A 20,239-nucleotide genomic window follows, 5' to 3' on the forward strand; every position below is an offset into this window, starting at 1 on the left:
TTTCCCACGCAAGAATACTGTAGTGGGTTGCCATTTCCTTCTCCAGGGGATCTTCCCAACCCAGGGATCGAACCTGTGTCTCCTGAATTCCAGGCAGATTCTTTATCACTGCGTTGCCAGGGAAGCCCTTAATTAAGATCACTGCTATTTATAATCACAAATGAGATTTCACCTATGAACTTGCATTTCCAGGAAAACGGGTGGATCCAGTACCGCTGAGCTTGTGCCAAGCAAGGGTTGCCCAACCCCGCCGCTCAGCCAGACCCACAAATCGCACAGAACTGTCAGGTAAAGTGACTGGTCCCAGGGGTCCCGGATGAACACTCCCTCCCCATTGGTGAAGAATTCCTAATTCCTTCCCAGCTCTGCCACCTAAGGGCTCTAGGACTCTCGTGAGCAGTCTGACCCCTGCACCCATTTCCTTCTCTGTAAGATGGGGACAGGAGCTGTGAGAATTCAGGAATGTGAGCCGGCCTCTGCTTTCCGAACAGTGATGCCGCTGAGGGCTGACCCTGTTCTCTGCTCTGTAATCACCGATACATATACACGGGTGAGAACCATAAACTTTTATTAATGGAAAATGGAATGCCTCATTAACAGAAACCTTGTCTTAAAAATGGCAGAACACATTTATTAAAAAAAAAAGTGAATTCACATTGGATTGAGCTACAACACGGTGGCAGGATTTGCTTTTGCTTCTTAAAAGATTCCACAAGTTCAAGGTAACTCCGCTAAGAGTTCAACAGTACGTCTGTCCGCCTACCAGGACGCGTGGATGGGTGGGGTCTAGTAGCTGCGGGTGAAGTGGGGGTACTGGTGGGGGTGGGGGTCTCTGTCGCCCCGGTCCTGGCCAGCCAGTCCGTCGCTGTCGAGGCCTCCGGCAGGCACCACATCACCTTGGGTGTGCCCGCCGTGTGCAAAGCCGCCTCGCCTAGGAACAAAGGCACGCGTGTGTTCTCACCGTGTCACCTCGCAACAGCAGGCTCAGAGCCCCCTGGCTTTTTCCAGAGGAGAAAATTCATAACCACAGGTTGCCTTCTGGGGAGGGCTGCTATGGGAGTGTTTTCAAAACACTCAACCAGAAAGCTGATCAAGGATGCAGAAAGTGAGAGGAACTGAGGAGCGAGAAGAAATCAGCTTTATGGGCAGATAAAACTTACCCCGATATTCCGCCCCGATCTGCCATGTGCCCGGGGCCCGAGGGTCCAGACAGGCCCCTCTCACCACCTGGAAGAGAAGGAAGAGTCTGCTAACACTCCCTTCTCAGAAACCCTAGGAAAGCTGGCGGAACCCTGGCCGCCCCTGCCCAGAAGCCCTACCAGACCTGCAGGCGGGGGTCAGCCAATACCTTGCCACCGAGAGTGCTCCCGGCCTGCTGTGTCCGTGTCCACTGTGCCCGGCCAGGTGCGCTCCTGATGTTCCTCCAGCCTCTGGCTGTGCTCCGACCAGTCACGGCCACCTCTTTGCCAAAACAAAAGGCAGACACACAAAGGTCCCACTATGCTTCCAGGGAGAGGTTGTGGCTGTGGCTGGGCGATTGTGCCCTCCTGTCAAGAGTTTCTGAGAGAAGTGGGCAAAGAACAGGAAGCGACACTTCCCCAGAGAAACACATGTGGCCAGTAAGCACATGAGTAGGTCTTCAGCACAGCTAATGTCACAACCACCTCACCCGTCAGGATGGCTACTATCAAAAAGACAGACGACGGTGTCAAGTGCAGGTGAGGACGTGCAGACACAGGGATCCTCACACCGGGCTGCTGGCAATGTGAAACAGTACAGCCCCATTGGAAAATAGCACAGTGGTCCCTTGAAACGTTAAATGTAGAACGGCCATGTGACCCAGCGATTCCACTCCAAGGTGTATGAGACCGGTAAACCTGCATTTACACAAAAACTTGTACACCAACCACCCCAAAGTGGAGACCACCAAAGTGTCCATCAACTAACTCATGAACAGATACAAAAAATGTGGTCCCTCCATAAACTGTGAGATTCATCAGCCTGGAAAAGGAGAAAAGCCCTGACATTCTCTCCAACACGGATGCACCTTGAGGACATGATGCTCACTGAGAGAAGCAGACACAGACAGACAGTGTGTGATTCTACTGATGGGAAACATCTAGAACAGACCAATCCAGAGAGAGAGAAAGTGGGTTAGTGGTTGCCAGGGAGATGGGGAGGGTCTGCTGATGGGGGCTTCTTTGGGGGGTGATGTAAATGCTCTGAAATGGGTCGTAGGGATGGACGCATGGCTCCATGGATCAACTGAAAGCCATCCAACTGCGCTGTCGACAACGAACTGCACAGTGCACCTTCAAACAGCTGTTTCAGACAGAAACCCTGGGAACTGACGATCCAAACCCAGTCCCCATGTGCAGGTGCAGCCACCTGGCCCCAGGCTGTGTGATGGCCGCCCAGTCCCACGGTGACGCGGCTCCACACAGCCTGCTGCCAGAGCACGAACTCACCCCTTTACACTGAAGACTGTGGCTGAACAGCCTAAGAGAACTCGGTGTTAAGCAGGTCACTATCTATCCAACTGGCACCCTAGTCTCTGATCAACATCCGAAACACCCCTAGAGATGTGGCAGAGACTTCTGGTGATTGTGACACCAGCCTGACAAGACACCTAGACAACTCTGGAGCACAGGGCCGAGTGAAGCTTCTCTACTGTTGACAGGGGACAAGCCTTAGACAGCCTCAGGGCTACCTGCTTCAGCAGCCAGGGCCTGCGATAGGGACCTTCACACCTAGGGCTGACACTGTTCCGGGTGACCTGGCGGGCACATACACCTGGATCCCTTGCACAGAAGCCAAGCTGGGACCAAGTGAGGGCAGTGATGCCCCCAGGGAGGCTTGGCATGGCCTGCCCGCTAACCTGGGTGGAGGTGGCGGCCCCCGGCCCTCGCTCATCCTCTTGTCGGAGCCGTAGCCGCCCCAGCCGTCTCGGGAGTCGCGGGCGTGGCGCTCTGGTGGTCCTCCATGGCTGTGGCGCTCGTCTGAGTAGTGCTGGAAGGCCAAGAGGGACAGGGCGACTCCAGCCTCACGGTTCCTGGATAGGCCTGTGGCAGGCCCACCCTCTGGGTCTGGTCAACCTGCAGACCCTGCCACCCAAGAGGACATGCCCAGGCCCTTTGTGACACTTCTTGATCCCTTCCTCACTTGAGAACCCTGAGGACCCCTAACGCTCTATCACTGATGCACATGAAGGACCAGCAGAGGGCCCCTGACCCTGTGAGCATGGAGAGTCCCAGGCTCTGGGTCCACCAAGGCATCACTCAGACCTGTCTTCCCTGAAGACGACAAACACCTGCACCTTGCTGGTGACAGGAAGCTCCCCCTACACCACTAGGGCAGGCCAGCGCCCTCAGACCCCTAGCTCAGTACTGTGGAGGCCTGGAAGCCAGCAATGCTGCTGGGAGTGGTTCAATGCCCCTGGCCAACCAAGTCAGTGCTCTGGAAGCAAGAGATCTTGGGAGCAAGAGACGCTATGTATTCTTTCACCACCCCCTCTGCCCCCTGACCCCATTTAAACAGCCACAACTCTGACACTGCCACCACCTTTCTCATGGGGGTGGCATCAGCTCTCCTCTGAGCTGACACCCTAGGGTACCTGCAGGCCCTCAGACAGAGGCACCCACCCCAGTACCTGACAGGGATGCCCTAAAACACAGGCTTAATGACCCCGGCAGGCTGCTAAGCCCCTGTTTGGGACATCCCATGTGTCTAGACTGGAAGGCATTCTACACAAGCAGACAATCAATCCTCTTTATTCACTTCCCATTGAATAAGATGAACAACCCTATGTATTTAATGTCCATGTCTGCCCACTGCACAGAAGCAGCCATGCTCCCAGCCTGAGGTCTGGCTTTTACTCACCTGCCCATCTCGCTCTCCCATCACTGATCTTGAACCTTCCCTCCTGCAAAACACAAGTATCTCATTCCAGTGGCAGCTGACAGTTCTCTCTGATACCGCTGCAGACCACACGGAAGAGTCCAACAACTGGGGTACTTATCCTCTTTCACCACATGAGAACAGTTAATTGACTGACAGGCCTGAAAAAAGAGCTGGCTGGCAGCTCCCTGGGGGTAGGAGTGAAGTCGGAGCCTAAGAAAGTGGGGAGGAAGGTTTTACTGAACTAAAGTCCCTCACAGGGGTCTCAAAAGTAGAGATCCAACCCACGAAGCCAATGCCAAATTAATCTGTGGCCTGGTGACAAACTGGGTAATAAGAAAGCCTTGGTGGTCTTAACCTCTGGTATGATCTGACCCATGTGACTAACACATCGGAAACCAAGTCCGGCCATGATTAAATAAATGAGTGGTGTCTCAGCCTGTCTTCACCCCCATCTCCCTTCGCTCATGGAGGAGCTAATGAGCAGTGAAATGGCTCAAGGATATGCAGCCTGGGCAAGCGCAATGAGAAACTTAAAGAAAGAATGCTTAAACTGGAAAACCAAGGGCTGCCTTTCTAATAAATGAGATAGTCTTCATTAAAGAGGCACTGGCAAAAAAAATTACACCCCCAGACCCTTAAAACACAAAGCAGGCCTGAGAGGGCCACTGCCACACCCTGCAGTCAGCCCCCTTGGTGCCCGCTGGCTCGGGCCCCATGTAGGTCAGTGACCCCTGCAGATGGCTCCAGTGGGTCACGGCCTTTCTCTAAACCACTTCCTCATCCTTAAGAACAAGGAGGCTGGGCCATGCCCTCCCCTCCTCAAAGACCTGTGCTCCAGTGCAACTCCTGCTGGGGGAGGGACAAGAAGGAAGAGTGGCCACGGAGACCCCAGGGAGCTTTGCAACCCAGAGCCTGGGACCCGCCCATTGTAAGAGGACAGTGCACGAAACATACACCATGAGGCCTTCCCCAGAGTCAAAGAGAAAATGCCCTAAGGGACCACTGATTCCCACATCCCGATCAAGGGTCTGTCTCTAAATCCCACGTGTGGCGGTCACTAGGAACCTCCAGTATGAGAAGAGATGGAGACCCACCCCTGCTGGAGAGGGGTGGGGCACTGACCTGTCAGCTACATGCTCCTGGTACCGGCCCCGGTCACGGTAGTCGAAGTGGTGGAAACGGTGATCAGGCCGAGGGAAGTCCGGGCGGTACCTGTCCTCCATGGCCATGCGCTTTCCTTCTGGCCAATAGGCGTCATCTCGCCTGTTTTTCATTTTTAAAAAGATGCAAATTTCACTTATGAGAGAATGAGCAGAAAAAAAAAGAGGGTGGAGGTGGAAGGCTCTCTCCAGACACAGTATCGTTTAAAATGTCCTGCAGGGCTAATCTCTAAACATTCAGTCATTATCGCTTTGACTTGATATATTAAAAACCCCAAACTACCAAAAGGCACCCTGGCATTCTCATTTGACAGTCCTGAAAGAAGAACCACTGTGAACTAATTGTATCACAAGGATGTTAATACCTTGATCCCAAGGTATTGAGCTCCCACAAGAGCTCAAATGCAAGTGAAATGAAATATTTGATTCTCCAGAAACAACATTCTGAGTTACCACATTTCCAACTCGTTGTCTATGGTAACCCGAACTTCCCTCCGCGCTTTTCAGAAGCAAAGGGAATTAGATCGGGTGACAGCGAACTACACACAATTTGGGATGGTCTCCAATTATCTTCTTCCTGATTTTTACTAAAAAATTAGGCTCAAAGGTGGTGGGGTGATGGGAGACCGTCAGTTAAGCAGCTCAGAGAAGGCGGAGAGAGAGAAACCTCCTTTCTTAGAGGAAGGCAACCTACTTTTCCACAGCACCGACTCTGTGCCTCCCACTCCAGGAGGACATGTGAGCCCGAAGGAGATGGCAGGGAACACAGCCTAACACTTGCCTGCCTGTCTCCTCCCCACTAGACAGTGTCAAGCTCCCCCAGGAACCACAGCGCCAACGAAAGGACTGCCAAGGCAAGAGCATCACCAAGCCTCCAGCAAGTGGCAGCTCTGGAGATACTCTACTAGCTGCGGAGGCGGCAGCTACGAGCTCTGCCCAGGTGTCCATCTTCAGCATTCCCGACTCCCCACACCAAGGTGGCCGCAGCCACTCCCCACTCTGACTGCGGCCTTACCGCCCAATGTCGTAGGGCCTCCTAACCACCGACCGCCGCTCCTGCTCATAGCGTAGCTGCTCCTGCTGGTGCCGCAGCTCCTCACGCTCCCGCTGGATACGTTCCTGCTCACGCCGGCGCTCCCGCTCCACGCGCTCCCGCTCCCGCTCCAGCCGTTCGCGCTCCAGGCGCTCCCGCTCGAGGCGCTGCCACTGGCGGTCAAGCTGCTCGCGTTCCCGCTCCAGCCGCGCCTTCTCCTTGCCCTCGTGGAAGGCCTCCAGGCGCTGCTCCCGCTCCCGCTGCTCACGCTCTCTGCAGACACAGGAAGGCCACCCTGACTTTCCCACATGGTGGCGCCCAGTCCACATGGTGGCACTGAGGTCCTCGGAGGGAGCCTGGACACATCAAGCTCCTGGATGTGACCTGGCTACCCCCTCACAGGCTCCAACCTGCCCCTTGAACGGCTCTGATTGTCCAGAAACCCCAAACTCCATCCTTTCCCCTTCTCCAACTAGCAAAACCAGGGTGAGCTGGGAGGGAGGGATGATGGCGAGTGGACACAGAGCCTCAGGTCCAGACCAGTAGGACCTGCTCAAAGAGCACCAGAATGAAACCACAGGTAAACAAGGGCAGAAAAGTAAAAAAAAGCAAAGGATAACCACTACCCTGAAGTTCCTGAGCAGATAAAACCCTGGAGACACGGATGACAGCCACTCTCCCTGAGACGCAACTCATGCTCCTTTTTGTCACCCCTTCCCTCTCCGAGGGTGTACGTTTAACATATGGCATTTTGAAAGGGACCTAAGACGGTGTGGGGACAGGAGAAAGCCAGGCACCAGTGAAAGAATCACAGGTCTTGCCCCTTGGCCACCACACATAGGAGCTGGTGAGGGAGCTGGATATGCCCCCCTGCTCTCCTCACTCGCTCCCAGGGCGCCAGGGAAGGCTCTACACCAAGGGCAAGCCAGCTGGAAGTGAAACATCTTCAAATGGGTCAAGAAACTCTGACTTTCTAAAGCCCACATGCAGAAGCTAAAGTCACACTATTTTAGAAAAGCAAACTGGAGAAGCTGGTGATCTTCGACCCCAGAGACCCTCCTCTGTCAAAGCCACAGGTGGCCTGGGTATGCGTGCTACCTGGGCCAGGGCACAACTTCAGCCAGAGGAGATGCTGCTGAGCAGAAACAGCCTTGGATGACTATGCTGGGACGACTACGTCACGGGATGGGCGGGTGCAGCACGGACAGCAGGAGGCCAGCAAGCCCAGGCGGCTGGCTCGGGAGGAAGGGCAATCCCCCCGAGAAGAGACCCCACTCACCGCCGCCTCTCTGTCTCTCGGATCTCCCGCTCCCGCTGCCTCTGGCGCTCTCGCTCCCTCTGTTCTTTGATTTTATCAAACGACAGGATGTCTCTCTTCTCTTTGCTTTCCGACTTGCGATCCTGACTCTTTGAGCTCTGTTGACCAAAACTGGCTTATGAATGTCAGGGAACTGATGATGACAAATATACGAGGCAAGTGAAATTAGCATGTCTGGACTAGACTAAGAACCTTGGGTCCCCTGGGGTTTACAGGGAGGCCCCAGCACGGGTTGCCTCACACTGCCTGAGTTTGGGTGCTACAGCCTTGCTTTCAAATCTTGCAAAGGGCATTAATGAAAGAGAAGGAGTAGGGTAAAACCTCAGCAAGCAGTTTCTCTGGAATCGCAGAGCCAAGCTCTCTGCATTATCTGCAACAAAACCAGGCTCCCCAAAGGCATAGGGCAGGCGCACAAGCCAGGGCAGCAATCACTCTGCTCGGTGGGGTCACCCTTCGACTGCTGGTTCAGGGCTCAGGCAGGAGGCCTCCATACAGAGCAAGCCAAAGGCCCACAAGTGTAAACCAGCACAGTAAAGCAGAGTACTGTGGGCACTTCTGTGCTCTTCCATTTCTGGGAGAAGGCAGGAAACACTGACAAATGACTTCCATTCTGAGGCTCTCCAAGGCTTGGGCTCCCACACTGGCCACAAGCCAGCCTCTCCTGGAGGGTTTCGTGTAACTCAGAACCCAGGGCCTCCTGTGGACCCACTGCCTCACAATTCCCAGGGAAGGAGCCTGGGACACATTTTTTAAAAAGGTCCTCAGCAGTCTTAACTGGCTCACAGAGGGGCAAAATATCAATGAAAAACAAAGCAATCCAAAAGAAAGTCAAAGGTCATAACCAAACATTTTACTGAAGAGGGAAAAAAAAGGAGGGGACAGAGACCTGTCCACGCTCATTACAAGGACAGGTTCACAACCCCAAACACAGCAATGATCTGCAAGGAGGGCAGAACTGGGAGTCTGAGCACACACTGCAGGCTGGAGGAGGGAAGGACAGACGGCCTGCATCCTGAGGTACAGACGTCATCTGCTGGGGAGGGTGGCATGGCAGTGGCGGGGGGAGAGGTCTGTGTCTCACATTGGGTTCCCGGGTCCACAGCCTGCCCTAGTCACTTCTTAGTGGCCTGGCACATGCCAGTGTCCTCCATAACCTTTCTGAAGGGCACTCAATGAGCATCTACCACAACAAACAATGTGTCTGCAGCTCTGGACCTGCCCTGACAAATAGTATACCCACAAATGCTGCATCCAGAGGGGACGTGGAGACAGCCAGTGTCCGCCAGCAGAGGACTTGGTCAAAATGACCGCGGTACATCCACAGCTCAGTAAGAAAGCTTTATGCGGAAAAGGACACCCCTGCACACACACCTGGATGGATTTCAGGGATACTATGCTGAGGGCAAAGACCAATCTCAAGGTCATGGTTGTATGATTTCATTCACACACATTCTCAGGACACCATGCTGGTGACAAAAAACCGCTTACAGGCTTCCAGCATTGGGGATGGACTGGTGGAGTGGGGCAACGTTACAGGGGTGTCCAGGAGGACATCTTTGTGCTGAGGGACCAGGTATGCGTGTGGACTGAAGTGGCAGGACTCAGGTCTACACTGGTGACAAAGTATCCTGGTGCTGCCCCACCTCCACACAGTTAACTGGGACAGAACCACCGGGCAGGTTCTTGGGACCTCTGTACTATCTCTGACAACTTCCTAACAATCTATAATCACTTCGAAACTTGAACTTTAAAGCCGACCTTTTTGTCCCATACATACAGCTCCACAAGACAGCACCGATGTGCACAGCTCCAAGTCCCAGGAGCCCAGGCCCCATGGTGTTGTGCGTGTAGATATGTGAGTGGCGGGTGCACTGGCCGCTGAGAGGGGCCCATGCAGAGTGGAGGCTTCCGCTTTGCTTACCTCATCTCTTTCTGTACTAGTTGTATTTCTCATCAAGTTTACATTTTTGTTTAACATCAGAGTTATCTGGCTGGTGAGATTATTGGCCTTCCTTGATTTTTCTCTGTATTTTATGGTTCTCCTCAGGGGAACACAGCATTGGGAACTGCCGCTTTATGGACCCCAAGTGCTCATTTCAAAATTAAGTCTCAACATCATAAAGTGCTCTTGGGTGAACACTGCTAGCTCTATACTCACTAAAAGGGAACTGCTCTCCTCGCTCATGTTTTAGTTAGAACCTTCAGCTGGGAAGCAAAGGGTTCAGTTTGCCAGAGTAGAAAAAGTAAAACAAGAAGCAATAAGCTTGTCCTGTGGTGCAGGACACATAGGCAACGGAGCTCACTCTGATCGTGGAAGAGAGGCAGGTGGGCTCAACTTGTCTTTTTGGTTAATCTAATAAAAAACTAGGAAAAACAGCTACAGAAAATGAGCAGAACCTGCCTTCCAGCCTGACAAGCCCTAGGCCTTGCCCATTCTATCCAGTTCATAAATCAACTCTCCTGGAAGATTAGGTATAGAGTAATAGGATTGGCAAAGGGTCAACACGTTTATGGGCTACAAACACAGTTAAGGATTGTTTCAGACTAAGTTTCAGAACTTAATCCGTGTCTGTGCACAGTCTAGTTATTAATAGCAACATGTCTCCTAAGTATTTCAAAGAACCTTAACATTTCAAGGGTGAAACAACGCTGTTCTCCTAACACAAATCAATGTGGTTGTTAAACCGTCACTGGAACCGGCTGGACTCGAGAGGGCAAGGGCAATACTCACTCTCTCCTTTGACCTGCTTGTGGTTTTCACGCTGATGACAGGCTCCCCTTTGGATTTATCCATCACAACAGTTCGTTCCATTCCTCTGCTTCCTTCAGGAAAAACACACCGTCTATGAACGCATGTCGACACCCTCCCTCCCCGACCACAGGTGGGCCCCAGGCTGACTGGGGGCTCTGGACACACCTTCCACAGACTGCTGCTAAGCTCTGGAGCCTTGGTGCCCCCACTCGCCTCTCCGATGTGATAAAAAGCGCTGCTGACATGGCAACATTAGGTGTGAGGTGGCTAGTGTCCCCCGACTGGCCTTTACTCATCTGGGGTGATCTGTTCGATTCTTACGGCATAAATGAGGATCAAAGTGCATTCTGCAATATGGGTGCAAACATTTGCCACCTGTGGGCTTCCTTCACCCCCACACTAAACCCCAGCAGCTTCAAGGTGAACCCACTTAGACGTGTGTTCCGCCCACACATCTTGGGAAGCTCTGCACAACCCAGGGCCCCATATTCCAAGTCAGACGCTGCCTGCGGGCTCATGCGCCCTGCCAGATGGGTGAGCTCCCTTTATTCATCTCCCACAATGAAGGCTTCCAAACTGATTTTCCCTCAACGACACAATTAGCAGGCTCTAACCACCCCAACAATGACTGATTTAGGGATTTACAATACTTGAGGAACATCTTAAAAAACATGCCTGTCTTGAAACTGCTGGCAAAGTATCCCAAACACTTGAGATGTAACTTGTAATGTGCTGTACCAAATTCCTAGGCTCCAGCTGGCTGGGTTTTGTTTATTTGGGGCGGGGGGGGGGAGGGTGCACACGTTGGTTTTATTTTTTCAACAAAGTGCTCTGTGGACTCATGCAAACCCAAAGGTCAGAGCACAATCAACTTTAATAAAATGACAACTGAGGTGAAGTGCCCCAAGTGTGGCTGCTGCAATGGTGCAATGGATGTACATCCTCTGAGGTTTCCGTTTCCTGGTTTTTTTCTTCTTTTTTTTTTTAAACTATATCTAGTGTTAACATAAATGCAGGAAAAACTTGATGACAGAAGAGCAGAATCTCACGGAATCAGTCACAGGAACCCAGGACACCTGGCTCTTGCAAATCCCACACTTTATTCTGCCAGAGACTCAGGGAAAGCAAATACCCAGGTCACTGAGCCACCAACAAACACAGACCCTGACCAGGAAAGCTCCGGATCTCTGATCTGCAAACTCCCTTCAGCCACTTCATCACCGAGGCTCTGGTGCTCTCACCGCTTCCTGTACACAGCTCAGCTCAGCAAAGGGCACCTGCTGGGCCCTCGCTCCACACGCCTACTCGCCGCCCTTGCCATCTCTTCCCGTCCTGTCAACACATAACAGACTCATCACCTGATTTCGTGACTCTGGACCGATTTTCAGGTCCTGATTTCAGCTCGTTTTCATCTTTCTCTTCCTTTTTAATGTCTTCAGGCTCTTTTTCCTCCTTTTTCTCCATCTTCTCTTCCTTCTTAATGATGGTTCTGTGTACAAAGAAACAAAGTTACCATACCTGAGCTCCTGAGAGTCCCTCAGGGGCAGGTCATACTTCCACACACAGCAAATCTGCCCGCTGGCAGTCAAAGGGATAGAATTATTTGAAAACCATGGGAAAGATAATACCCTCTTCAGATACAGCCCCTTCCCACTGAAATTCCCTGCTACACCTAGAAACCTGCTGCATGACACTGAAGGCTCACAGGGTGTTTTTCCCAAAGGCTAAACGCACCAGTACATCAACAGACCCACAAGCAGACACAAGAAACATTCCAACTGTATTAAAAAGCCTGTTAAAGACTAATTTCAAATGCTTCCTTTTGTTTTTGTGGAATATTATTTTTATCTTTTGTAGGAAAAAAACACTTTTCCCAGTAAGTAGAGTGTAAAACCGAATGGAGGTTCAGCACAAGGATGGGTGGTGCCTGCCGCATGGAGCAGTGGTTCCCACCCAGACCACCTGCATACCACACTCTGGGGGAGGGACAATGCCATGTGATGTGCCAGCAAACATGAAAACCATTAGTGCTATTTCAGCTGAAGGCAATTTCCCGCTAAGAAGTCAAACACATCACGGCTGCCATTCAAACATGTCTCCCATATCCTCTACTGGTGTTCGTCTCAGTCCATGCTTACTGAGTGCCCGCTGCATGCTAGGGTCCAGGCTGGGAAAACCAGGCCCCATGAGACCTGCTAACAGGCACCCCCTGCCCTCTCTTCCCACCAACCAGGCAGAGTATGGGAGGCCCAAGGAGTCCTCTCCCGGGTGCCCCGCAGCGCACCCTTCCCTCCTCCTAAACTTCACACATGAAGCTGTCATCTTTAATTGGAACCATTCACTCTAAATGCTTGTAATGTACAACACAAAACACTATAGATACAGCTCAAGTCTGCACCCTGAGACAGCCACCACGGATGCCTTTATTGTCAATCATGTGGCTCCGCCTCTGCTGGCTTTACATGCATGTCCCTATAACCATGACGCCCTCCAGCGATGCTCTAGGTTTCTTAAGACTGACACAGCAGAATGGTCCTTGTGCTGCTCTATCACACCTTCCAACCCACGCTCTGCCCGTCAAGCTGTGTAGACACACTGCACAGATGTGGGTCTTTTCACCTGCTGCACCCCAGTCCTCTGTTATTCACCTGGTTCTCCTCTGACAGACCAGAGATTGCTTCCTGGTCACTATGTGACTGCAAGAGAAGTCCCCAGGAAGCGCCTTTGACATGCTTCTTCCACTCTTGGTGTGGGAACCCTCTCCCTCCCAGCAGACCTAAGAAACATCTTGAAAGGAGATGGCTCCTACTTCTTCCAAACTCACATGCCACCTCCTAGACACAAAGGGACTTCTCAGTATCACAAAGTTAAGGGATTTCTTTTCTTCTATTTTTTTTTGGTTGCGCTGTGTGTCTTGTGGGATCTTAGTTCCCCGGCCAGGGACTAAACCTGGGCCATTGGCAGTAAAACCACAAGAGTCCTACCCACTGGACCAAGGAATTTCCTAAAAAGCAATTTCTAAAACACTAGATGCATATATACACCAAAAGTGTCAGCCCTGGGTAGTGGGGTTATACTTGACATCTGAGTGCACTTTCGAAATGGCAATTTCATAAAAACTCATCCAAGACCAGCCCCCTCTTCAGGAAAAGCTTCTCTATGTCCCTTAGGCTGATTACCAAACCTAGAAATTTTCAAAACGAGAGGTCAACAAGGGTGTCCACTGAAGAAAGAGTAAGATTAAAATCAAATTATAAAATGCTCCTACATCACCTATGAGAGAGCAGTTTGGTTTCAAACAACTTAAGTTTGTCACCCAGTTAAGTGCCCCTATATAGGGGGAAGAGCCCCTGCTTGCCACAGGCCCATTCCACTCCTTTCCCAGCTGCGCCTCCTTCCACGCAGAGCACAGGGCTCACAGCATCATTCCACTGGTTGTGGAATCCACCTGACAAGGGCTCACTAAGGGGGCTTGCACTCCCTTCCTTGCCCCCGTGGCTTCCCGTGTTCTACCAGAATTGGTTTTCAGCACCACTGACGGGATGTGTCTCTTAGGAGAAGTTGCCGATAAAATTACCATCTCACCTCTAATACAAAAAGGCTCACCTGACATGCATTTCTCCAGGGTTTATGAATTCCAATTTGGCTATTTCATTTCCAATGAAGATCAACAAGAACATCTTTAAAAACTAAGTTTAACTTATGAATATAATTTTGCCCCTAAGCATGTTTACTTAACCATAAATTTTCTTACATGAAAAAAAAAAGGAGAAGAAAAGAATTACAGAAGACTAACATTCTCAGCAAAGGATTCAACTTTTAGAGTGTAAGTGGACCTAGAAATGAACATAAATTGTGCTGCCAATACAAACTCATGGCAGATACTCTACCTTCTGAGAAAGGCACCCTGTCAGGCACATCAACAGTCTACCTCCTCAAAAGACATAAACCTACTGTTTTGATAAAAGTATCAACAGGGAATGCCTGCTTTGAAAGATCTGTCCTTGTTTTCATCTTGATTAAAGATGCAGATCACCTCCTTTATAAAAATAGTACCTCAGACCTGCAGTTCCCAAACTATAGTTCAAGGCACACCAGGATGGGTCAACTCACAAGTGCCCTGGGATATTTTAAATTTTGAAGACAAATATTCGCTTTATGTCAGATGCTAGGTGAACTAGGAGCTTTTGGTTACTCATCTCAATATGAAATCAGGCTATACTCCTTTGGGTAACACTGGCTTTGGAAAGCTGGGCTTCTGCAGTTACTGTGATAAAATATAAGAACTGCACAAAAATCAATGTGGATCAGGAAAGATTTCAAGGTTTGCAAGGCCGTGCAACAGCTCAGAATGTCAAGAATGAAGTAAAAATATAGCTGACTCTTAAACAATGTGGGGTTTGGGGTGCTGATCCATCACATAGTCAAGAGTCAACTTTTAACTTCATAATCAGCCCTTCCTATCCACATGGTTCCACATTTGCAGTTTCAATCAACTCCGGCTCCCCAGTGCTGTCGTTATTTACTCCTGAAAAGGCTCCCCGTGTAAGTGGACCCACTCAGTTCAAATCTGCCTTGCCAAAAGGTCTTTCAGTCTGTTATTTGTTTCAACAGATAAATAACTTGTTTGAACATAAATCTCTATGCTGTGCTCAATCGTGTCTGACTCTTTGCGACCTCATGAACTGCATGCAGCCTGCCAGCCTCCTGCGTCCATGGGAATTTCCAAGCAAGAATACTGGAGTGGTTTGTTACTTCGTGGTTTGCTACTTCCTCCTCCAGAGGATCTTCCTGACCCAGGGATCAAACCCTCATCTCCTGCATTGGCAGGCGGATTCTTTATCACAGCAAATCACTGGCTCAGTGATTTGAACATGAATATTAAGATGCAAGAACCACCTGAGATTTAAATGAGGAGCTGATGACCCTGTGGCTGCCACTTGGCATCCTCCCAAAAGAAAGGTTTTTAAAAAGCACCTTACTTTTCAACTTTGATCTCCACTGAATGATGTCTGTCAACACTAGACAATTTTTCCTTCTTCACTTCGCACTCTTTTCTGTCAGACAGCTTTTTCCCAGAAGGTTCGTTTTTGGCCTAAAACACAACATAGACAGAAATGGCTCAGGGACCAGGTCTTCTGGCCTGTGAATCCTGCAAGTTCCAGAGGCAAGGACGGCCTTACCTTCTCAACAGAGATCATCCTTCCATGAAGCTCAGTTCTGTGGAGATGGCTGATACACTTTGTGGCCTCGTCAGATGTTGACATGGTGACAAACCCATAGCACCGAGCCCCAGGACTGCGGGCATTGGTCACCACTTTGGCTCCAACAACCTTCATGAGAAAGGGTACTCTAATTTTCTCATAAAAATAACCACACTATGTGTCAAAAATTACCTGCAATTAATTGATCATCAGAATTATTTCTACTTGTTTGCACTTTTCTGAAATTGTTGTTCCTTGCAAGGATTTATTAAAGTACTTCTAATTAATCCTGACCTGTCAAAATACAATTGCTTTTGATACAAAATCAACTCTCACAGTGACAATATAAATAAGAAAAGCTAAAGACAGACGTCAGTAACCACAACTTCAGTAACCTTGAGACAAATGAAACTAGAAATACAACAAGATGCAGCAAAAGAAGTTCTAAGGGGAAAGTTCATTGCAATGAATGCCCACATCAAGACACAAGAAAAAACTCTAATAATGAAAGGAATCAGAATGCAAACTAGTCACATATACCAGATACAGCTAATTAGCCATATATCATCAAAAACACATAATGCAAAGTCAAGCAGATAAAACAAGTATAAGCCACCCCCCCACCAAAAAAAAAAACAGGGCACAAAGCAAGACGACAGACTTAAAGCCCACTATACCAATGCTCCTGTCAAATGTAAATATTCCCAAAGGACATTCGAAATGAGGGTTGGGACACACAGAGAGCCTGAGACACGTGAGCCTGGGCTTTGGCTCTGACCTTCTCTGACTCAGCTGGTCAATGAGAACAAGTTCGCTCCTCTCTGGACCTCCTGTATCCAGCTGTAAGACGGTGAGGGGACCCATGCTTCCTAGGGTCCCAGCAGACCCTGACATTCATGGTTTTCCACATAGGGATAGAGAACCACTGCCCAGCCTGCAAAGGGAAGCCCCGATATATCCAAAGCACCCCATATAGGGCCAAAAGGGAAAGAGCCTTTGCTGAGAGGGACACAGATGTCAGTTCTCACATCAGAGATGAAGTTCTGCCTTCTCCCCTCTCCTCAAAGTGAGGGGTTGGGTCATTTGAGCATTCCATCCAACTAATTAGCCATGCCAAGGCATCACTTCTGACGGCAGGTAAGCCCAAGTGAAAAAAGACAGCACAGAAAGCGCCCAGTTCCCTGTCGGCGCCCCTTCCCCGATTCCACCCCCAGCCATCAAGCTTCTTGAAGATCAAGCCTCTGTCTGCACACCCAGTTCCAGGGCCCAGTTCCACTGCAGGGCCTTCCTGAGTCCTGCTGCCCTGGTCCAACGGCCAGGCACATTCAACACTCAGGTCTTGGCCTAAACATCACATCCTCAGTGATAATCACTGAGTCCACCTTCCAAGTCTAAATTAGGTCCTTCTACCATACAATGATGGCAGACAGTAATCTTCAATATACTTAAAAATGCATACATATGACATGTTGCAGTAAGTTATTTTCCAGCAGATGTTAAGACCTAGAACAATGCCTTGTTATCTGTTTCAGCTTTACAATCAGTGAAAGTCGTTCAGTCATGTCTCTTTGAGACCCCATGCAATTTTCCAGGACAGAATACTGGAGTGGGTAGCCTTTCCCTTCTCCAGGGCATCTTCCCAGCACAGGGATTGAACCCAGGTCTCCCTCATTGCAGACGGATTCTTTACCAGCTAAGCCACAAAGGAAGCCCAAGAACACTGGAATGGGTAGCCTATCCTTTCTCCAGCGGATCTTCCCAACCCAGGAATCAAATCGAGAGTCTCCTGTATTGCAGGTGGATTCTTTACCAACTGAATCCTCAAGAGAAGCCCAGTGCCTGACTGTAAGTAAGTGAATAAATAGGTTTTGGCATAGTAGCATTCTACGTCCTTCCAAATGCTTCTTCAGGGTCTTGTCCGCTTCAGTCCCTAATTTCTCATCAAGGAACAAAGCCCTGAGCAAAGGAATGATGACCGGGCAGCCAAGATGGCACAGCGACCTGGAAGCCCTGCCACTTCCTGCTGCTGAGTGGTACTCTGCTGACTTCTCCCACCCACCACGGACCCCCAGGAGACCAGGAGACTGCTTCATTAGCTAATTCCATGACAACAGAATCATTCTTGAATGTTTCTCAGAAGTTTTTGAATTGTAATATTTTCCTCCTGCCACCGTGACCAGGAGTTGATTTATTTTTAAGCCACCATCCTGTTCAAATTCTCCAACTATGTACTTAAGATGCTAGAAGATATATGGAGACCAACTCTTCACTTACTGTTAAGGGGAAGAAACTCAGCATGCCAGCTGCCAGTGTTTTTTTCTAGTTGCTCCACAGCACGTGGAATCTTCCCAGATCAGGGATCGAACCTGTGTCCCCTGCATTGGCAGGAAGATTCCTAACCACTAGACCACCAGGGAAGTCCCAGTTTCCAGTTTGGTGTTGGCTAAAAGACAGTTTGTTCAAGAGAAGCTGGAAAGCACAGCAGGGACACGGAGACTGTAGTTTTACACACCTTCTCTGAGCAGCACCTACAAGCTGTCTGCTCCGCCTGTCATCCACTCTCAACCAGGAGACAAGGTTTACTACCCACAACTGGTTAGGTTCCACTCACCTCCAAGTTTTTGTTCTTGTCTATTTCTTTTCCCCCAACTGGAAATGAGAACCTATATGCCAAGCCCAGGTGGGTGGCAGCACATTAGGGGAGCGTACCTTTCCATATTTGCTGAAGAGGTTCTTCAGATCTGTTGCCCGAGTTGTGGAAGACAGTCCACTGACCCACAGATTCCTTCCAGAGCTATTGCTGATTCGACCTGCAGGAGGGAGATGATTATGCTTGGCCTCCTGAGACTGCAGCCCTCTCTTAAACCCTAACGCAATCCAACCTTGATTCCTCTGACTCAAGAATTTAATTACTGCCAACACATGGGACAGAAAATGAAAAATCTAGATCACAAAACTGAATTTTCTTACTCGAGGATTAATCACACCTATGTCAGTTACAAACTGAAATGGCATTCAATGATCAGCTCATGACCAAGATAACAGTTTCTAAAATTCTATCATTTTACAGGTAGAAAAATACCTGTCCTATAAAAGGACTTTCACCATTCCATAAATGAGTCTCAACAAAAACATACATTCAGAAGCTCACCAACATTTAAAAATTAGTCTCTCAAGATACAATTAGCTAGCTGATTAATTTCCGTAATCCATAAAAAAACCAAGTACTGGATCCAAATTGTGGATTCCTGCAGACCCCTCCCTCCCAAAATAAGAGATCCGAAGGTGACTCCCTGACATGTAAGTTGAATCATACCTTTTTCATCTTTAACGATTGGCTTTATATCTTTTTCTTCCTTAAAAGAGCTAGAGATAAAAGTTAGTATTACTCGTACAGAAAAAATAAAAGAGAACTAAATCAAAAGTATGGTATGTGCTAAGACTGAATACCTACCAGAAAATTAGTCAGAAATAAAATTTTAACAGGAACCTTTGCAAGCTTATATTGGAAATCTCACCTCCCCCCAATACAATGTCAGATTCTTAAAAATCAATTCTATTTAGCTGACGATAACACTTAACAATTTAAGAGCACAACCATAGCAGGTTGAGGAAAACAAAAGGAACTGAAATCACCCATTAAAAATACACAAAGAGAAATCAAACATTCTTTAGAGGTAAACTACAATTGCATCAGTCTGGCTGGCCAATTGCAGAAAAACAGCTCATGTGTGTCATTAAACGACCAATGAAAAGGAGATAGCGTCTGGTCTAAAACTGAGAAAAAACAAACCTCATTTTCTGATCAGCGCCCTCACTGGCTGAGGACTCTTTAGGAGCCGGAGGGACTTCATTACAAGCTTCAAAAGCAAACTTCTTCACGTCTTCTTTGCTATCCCCGGGGTCCGGGCTTGAGGCTTCCGGGGGCGCTTCCGCGGCCTCCTCGCTACAGGCTTCCGTGTGCTCTGAGGCTTTACTACTCTGCTCAATTGGCTTCTCTAGCCCTACAGGCTCACAGTCCGTCCTCTCGTCATCGCCTGTCTGCTCCACGGGCTCCCTTTTCACTACCGCTAACAGGGTGTCTGCCTTGCTCGACTGAGCGTGTGCTGTTGACTCGTTGGCCAAATCTAAATCACCCTCCTCCGGATGGGCGCTGTCAAAAAGGTCCTCTTCCTCCGCAAGTTTTCTGTCTGGCCCCACGCTACTTGTTTCCTGTGCAAATGGCTGCTCCAGCTCGGAACCTTCTTCTTTTACTGGCTCAGATTTACAAGTTTCCCCCAAAATGTCGAGTATTTTCTCATTTTCTACGGATTTAACAGGAATAGAATGGCACAAGGTTTAATTACCAGGGAAATAAAGCAATCACAAATGCGGAACTGGCACGGCGGCCACACTAACACGAAGAGAACTGCTAGCTACACAGAGATTGGAAAACCCGCGGGTACACACACTCAACACTGGTTACACTACCTGTACTCCGACTATAGAGTAAGCCTCTATGCTACATGGAAGAGAAAAGGCCCCCACAGATTTAAACACCTACAACAGTGTGACAGCTTCTCGACAGTCTCGTTCATGTTTTTGTTCAAGTATGGGTCTTCTCCTTATTTTTCCAGTGTCCAAGGTGCTGAATTGAACGCGATCACCATTCAAGGACAGCTCGACCTTCAAATTTCTTTGAATTTCTTTTAACAGAACAGTCCAATAGGAAAACCAGAAATTTCCGCCGGAGGAGACAAATGCAGTCCAGAAGGGGACCAACACGTTGGGAATTTTCGTGGAGAAACTCTGGTTCCTCTTCTGGAATTCAGTCACTTCTCAGGCAATCAGTGCCCTGACCATCGCTTTGTCCTACCTTCACTGCATTAATCT

The 20,239-nt window shown here is 49.3% G+C and overlaps 1 protein-coding gene across 1 annotated transcript in view; it reads right to left on the reverse strand.

The window, feature by feature from the left end:
* Positions 1 to 545: 545 nt before the first annotated feature.
* SAFB2 (scaffold attachment factor B2) overlaps positions 546 to 20,239 on the reverse strand; it is a 28,901-nt gene continuing 9,207 nt past the window's right edge. Inside the window, exons 7-21 of the mRNA XM_027547368.1 lie at positions 19,161 to 19,671; positions 18,684 to 18,733; positions 18,077 to 18,177; positions 15,347 to 15,496; positions 15,146 to 15,258; positions 11,522 to 11,652; positions 10,143 to 10,234; positions 7,373 to 7,509; positions 6,076 to 6,366; positions 5,023 to 5,163; positions 3,880 to 3,922; positions 2,879 to 3,009; positions 1,349 to 1,461; positions 1,161 to 1,227; positions 546 to 931 (exon numbers count right to left, since the gene is read on the reverse strand). Of these exons, the coding sequence (XP_027403169.1) occupies positions 787 to 931; positions 1,161 to 1,227; positions 1,349 to 1,461; positions 2,879 to 3,009; positions 3,880 to 3,922; positions 5,023 to 5,163; positions 6,076 to 6,366; positions 7,373 to 7,509; positions 10,143 to 10,234; positions 11,522 to 11,652; positions 15,146 to 15,258; positions 15,347 to 15,496; positions 18,077 to 18,177; positions 18,684 to 18,733; positions 19,161 to 19,671 (2,216 nt within the window). The 3' untranslated portion in view covers positions 546 to 786. The remainder of the gene's footprint in view (positions 932 to 1,160; positions 1,228 to 1,348; positions 1,462 to 2,878; positions 3,010 to 3,879; positions 3,923 to 5,022; positions 5,164 to 6,075; positions 6,367 to 7,372; positions 7,510 to 10,142; positions 10,235 to 11,521; positions 11,653 to 15,145; positions 15,259 to 15,346; positions 15,497 to 18,076; positions 18,178 to 18,683; positions 18,734 to 19,160; positions 19,672 to 20,239) is intronic.

This window comes from Bos indicus x Bos taurus, chromosome 7 (genome assembly GCF_003369695.1).
Source record: "Bos indicus x Bos taurus breed Angus x Brahman F1 hybrid chromosome 7, Bos_hybrid_MaternalHap_v2.0, whole genome shotgun sequence".
Lineage (NCBI taxonomy): Eukaryota > Metazoa > Chordata > Mammalia > Artiodactyla > Bovidae > Bos > Bos indicus x Bos taurus.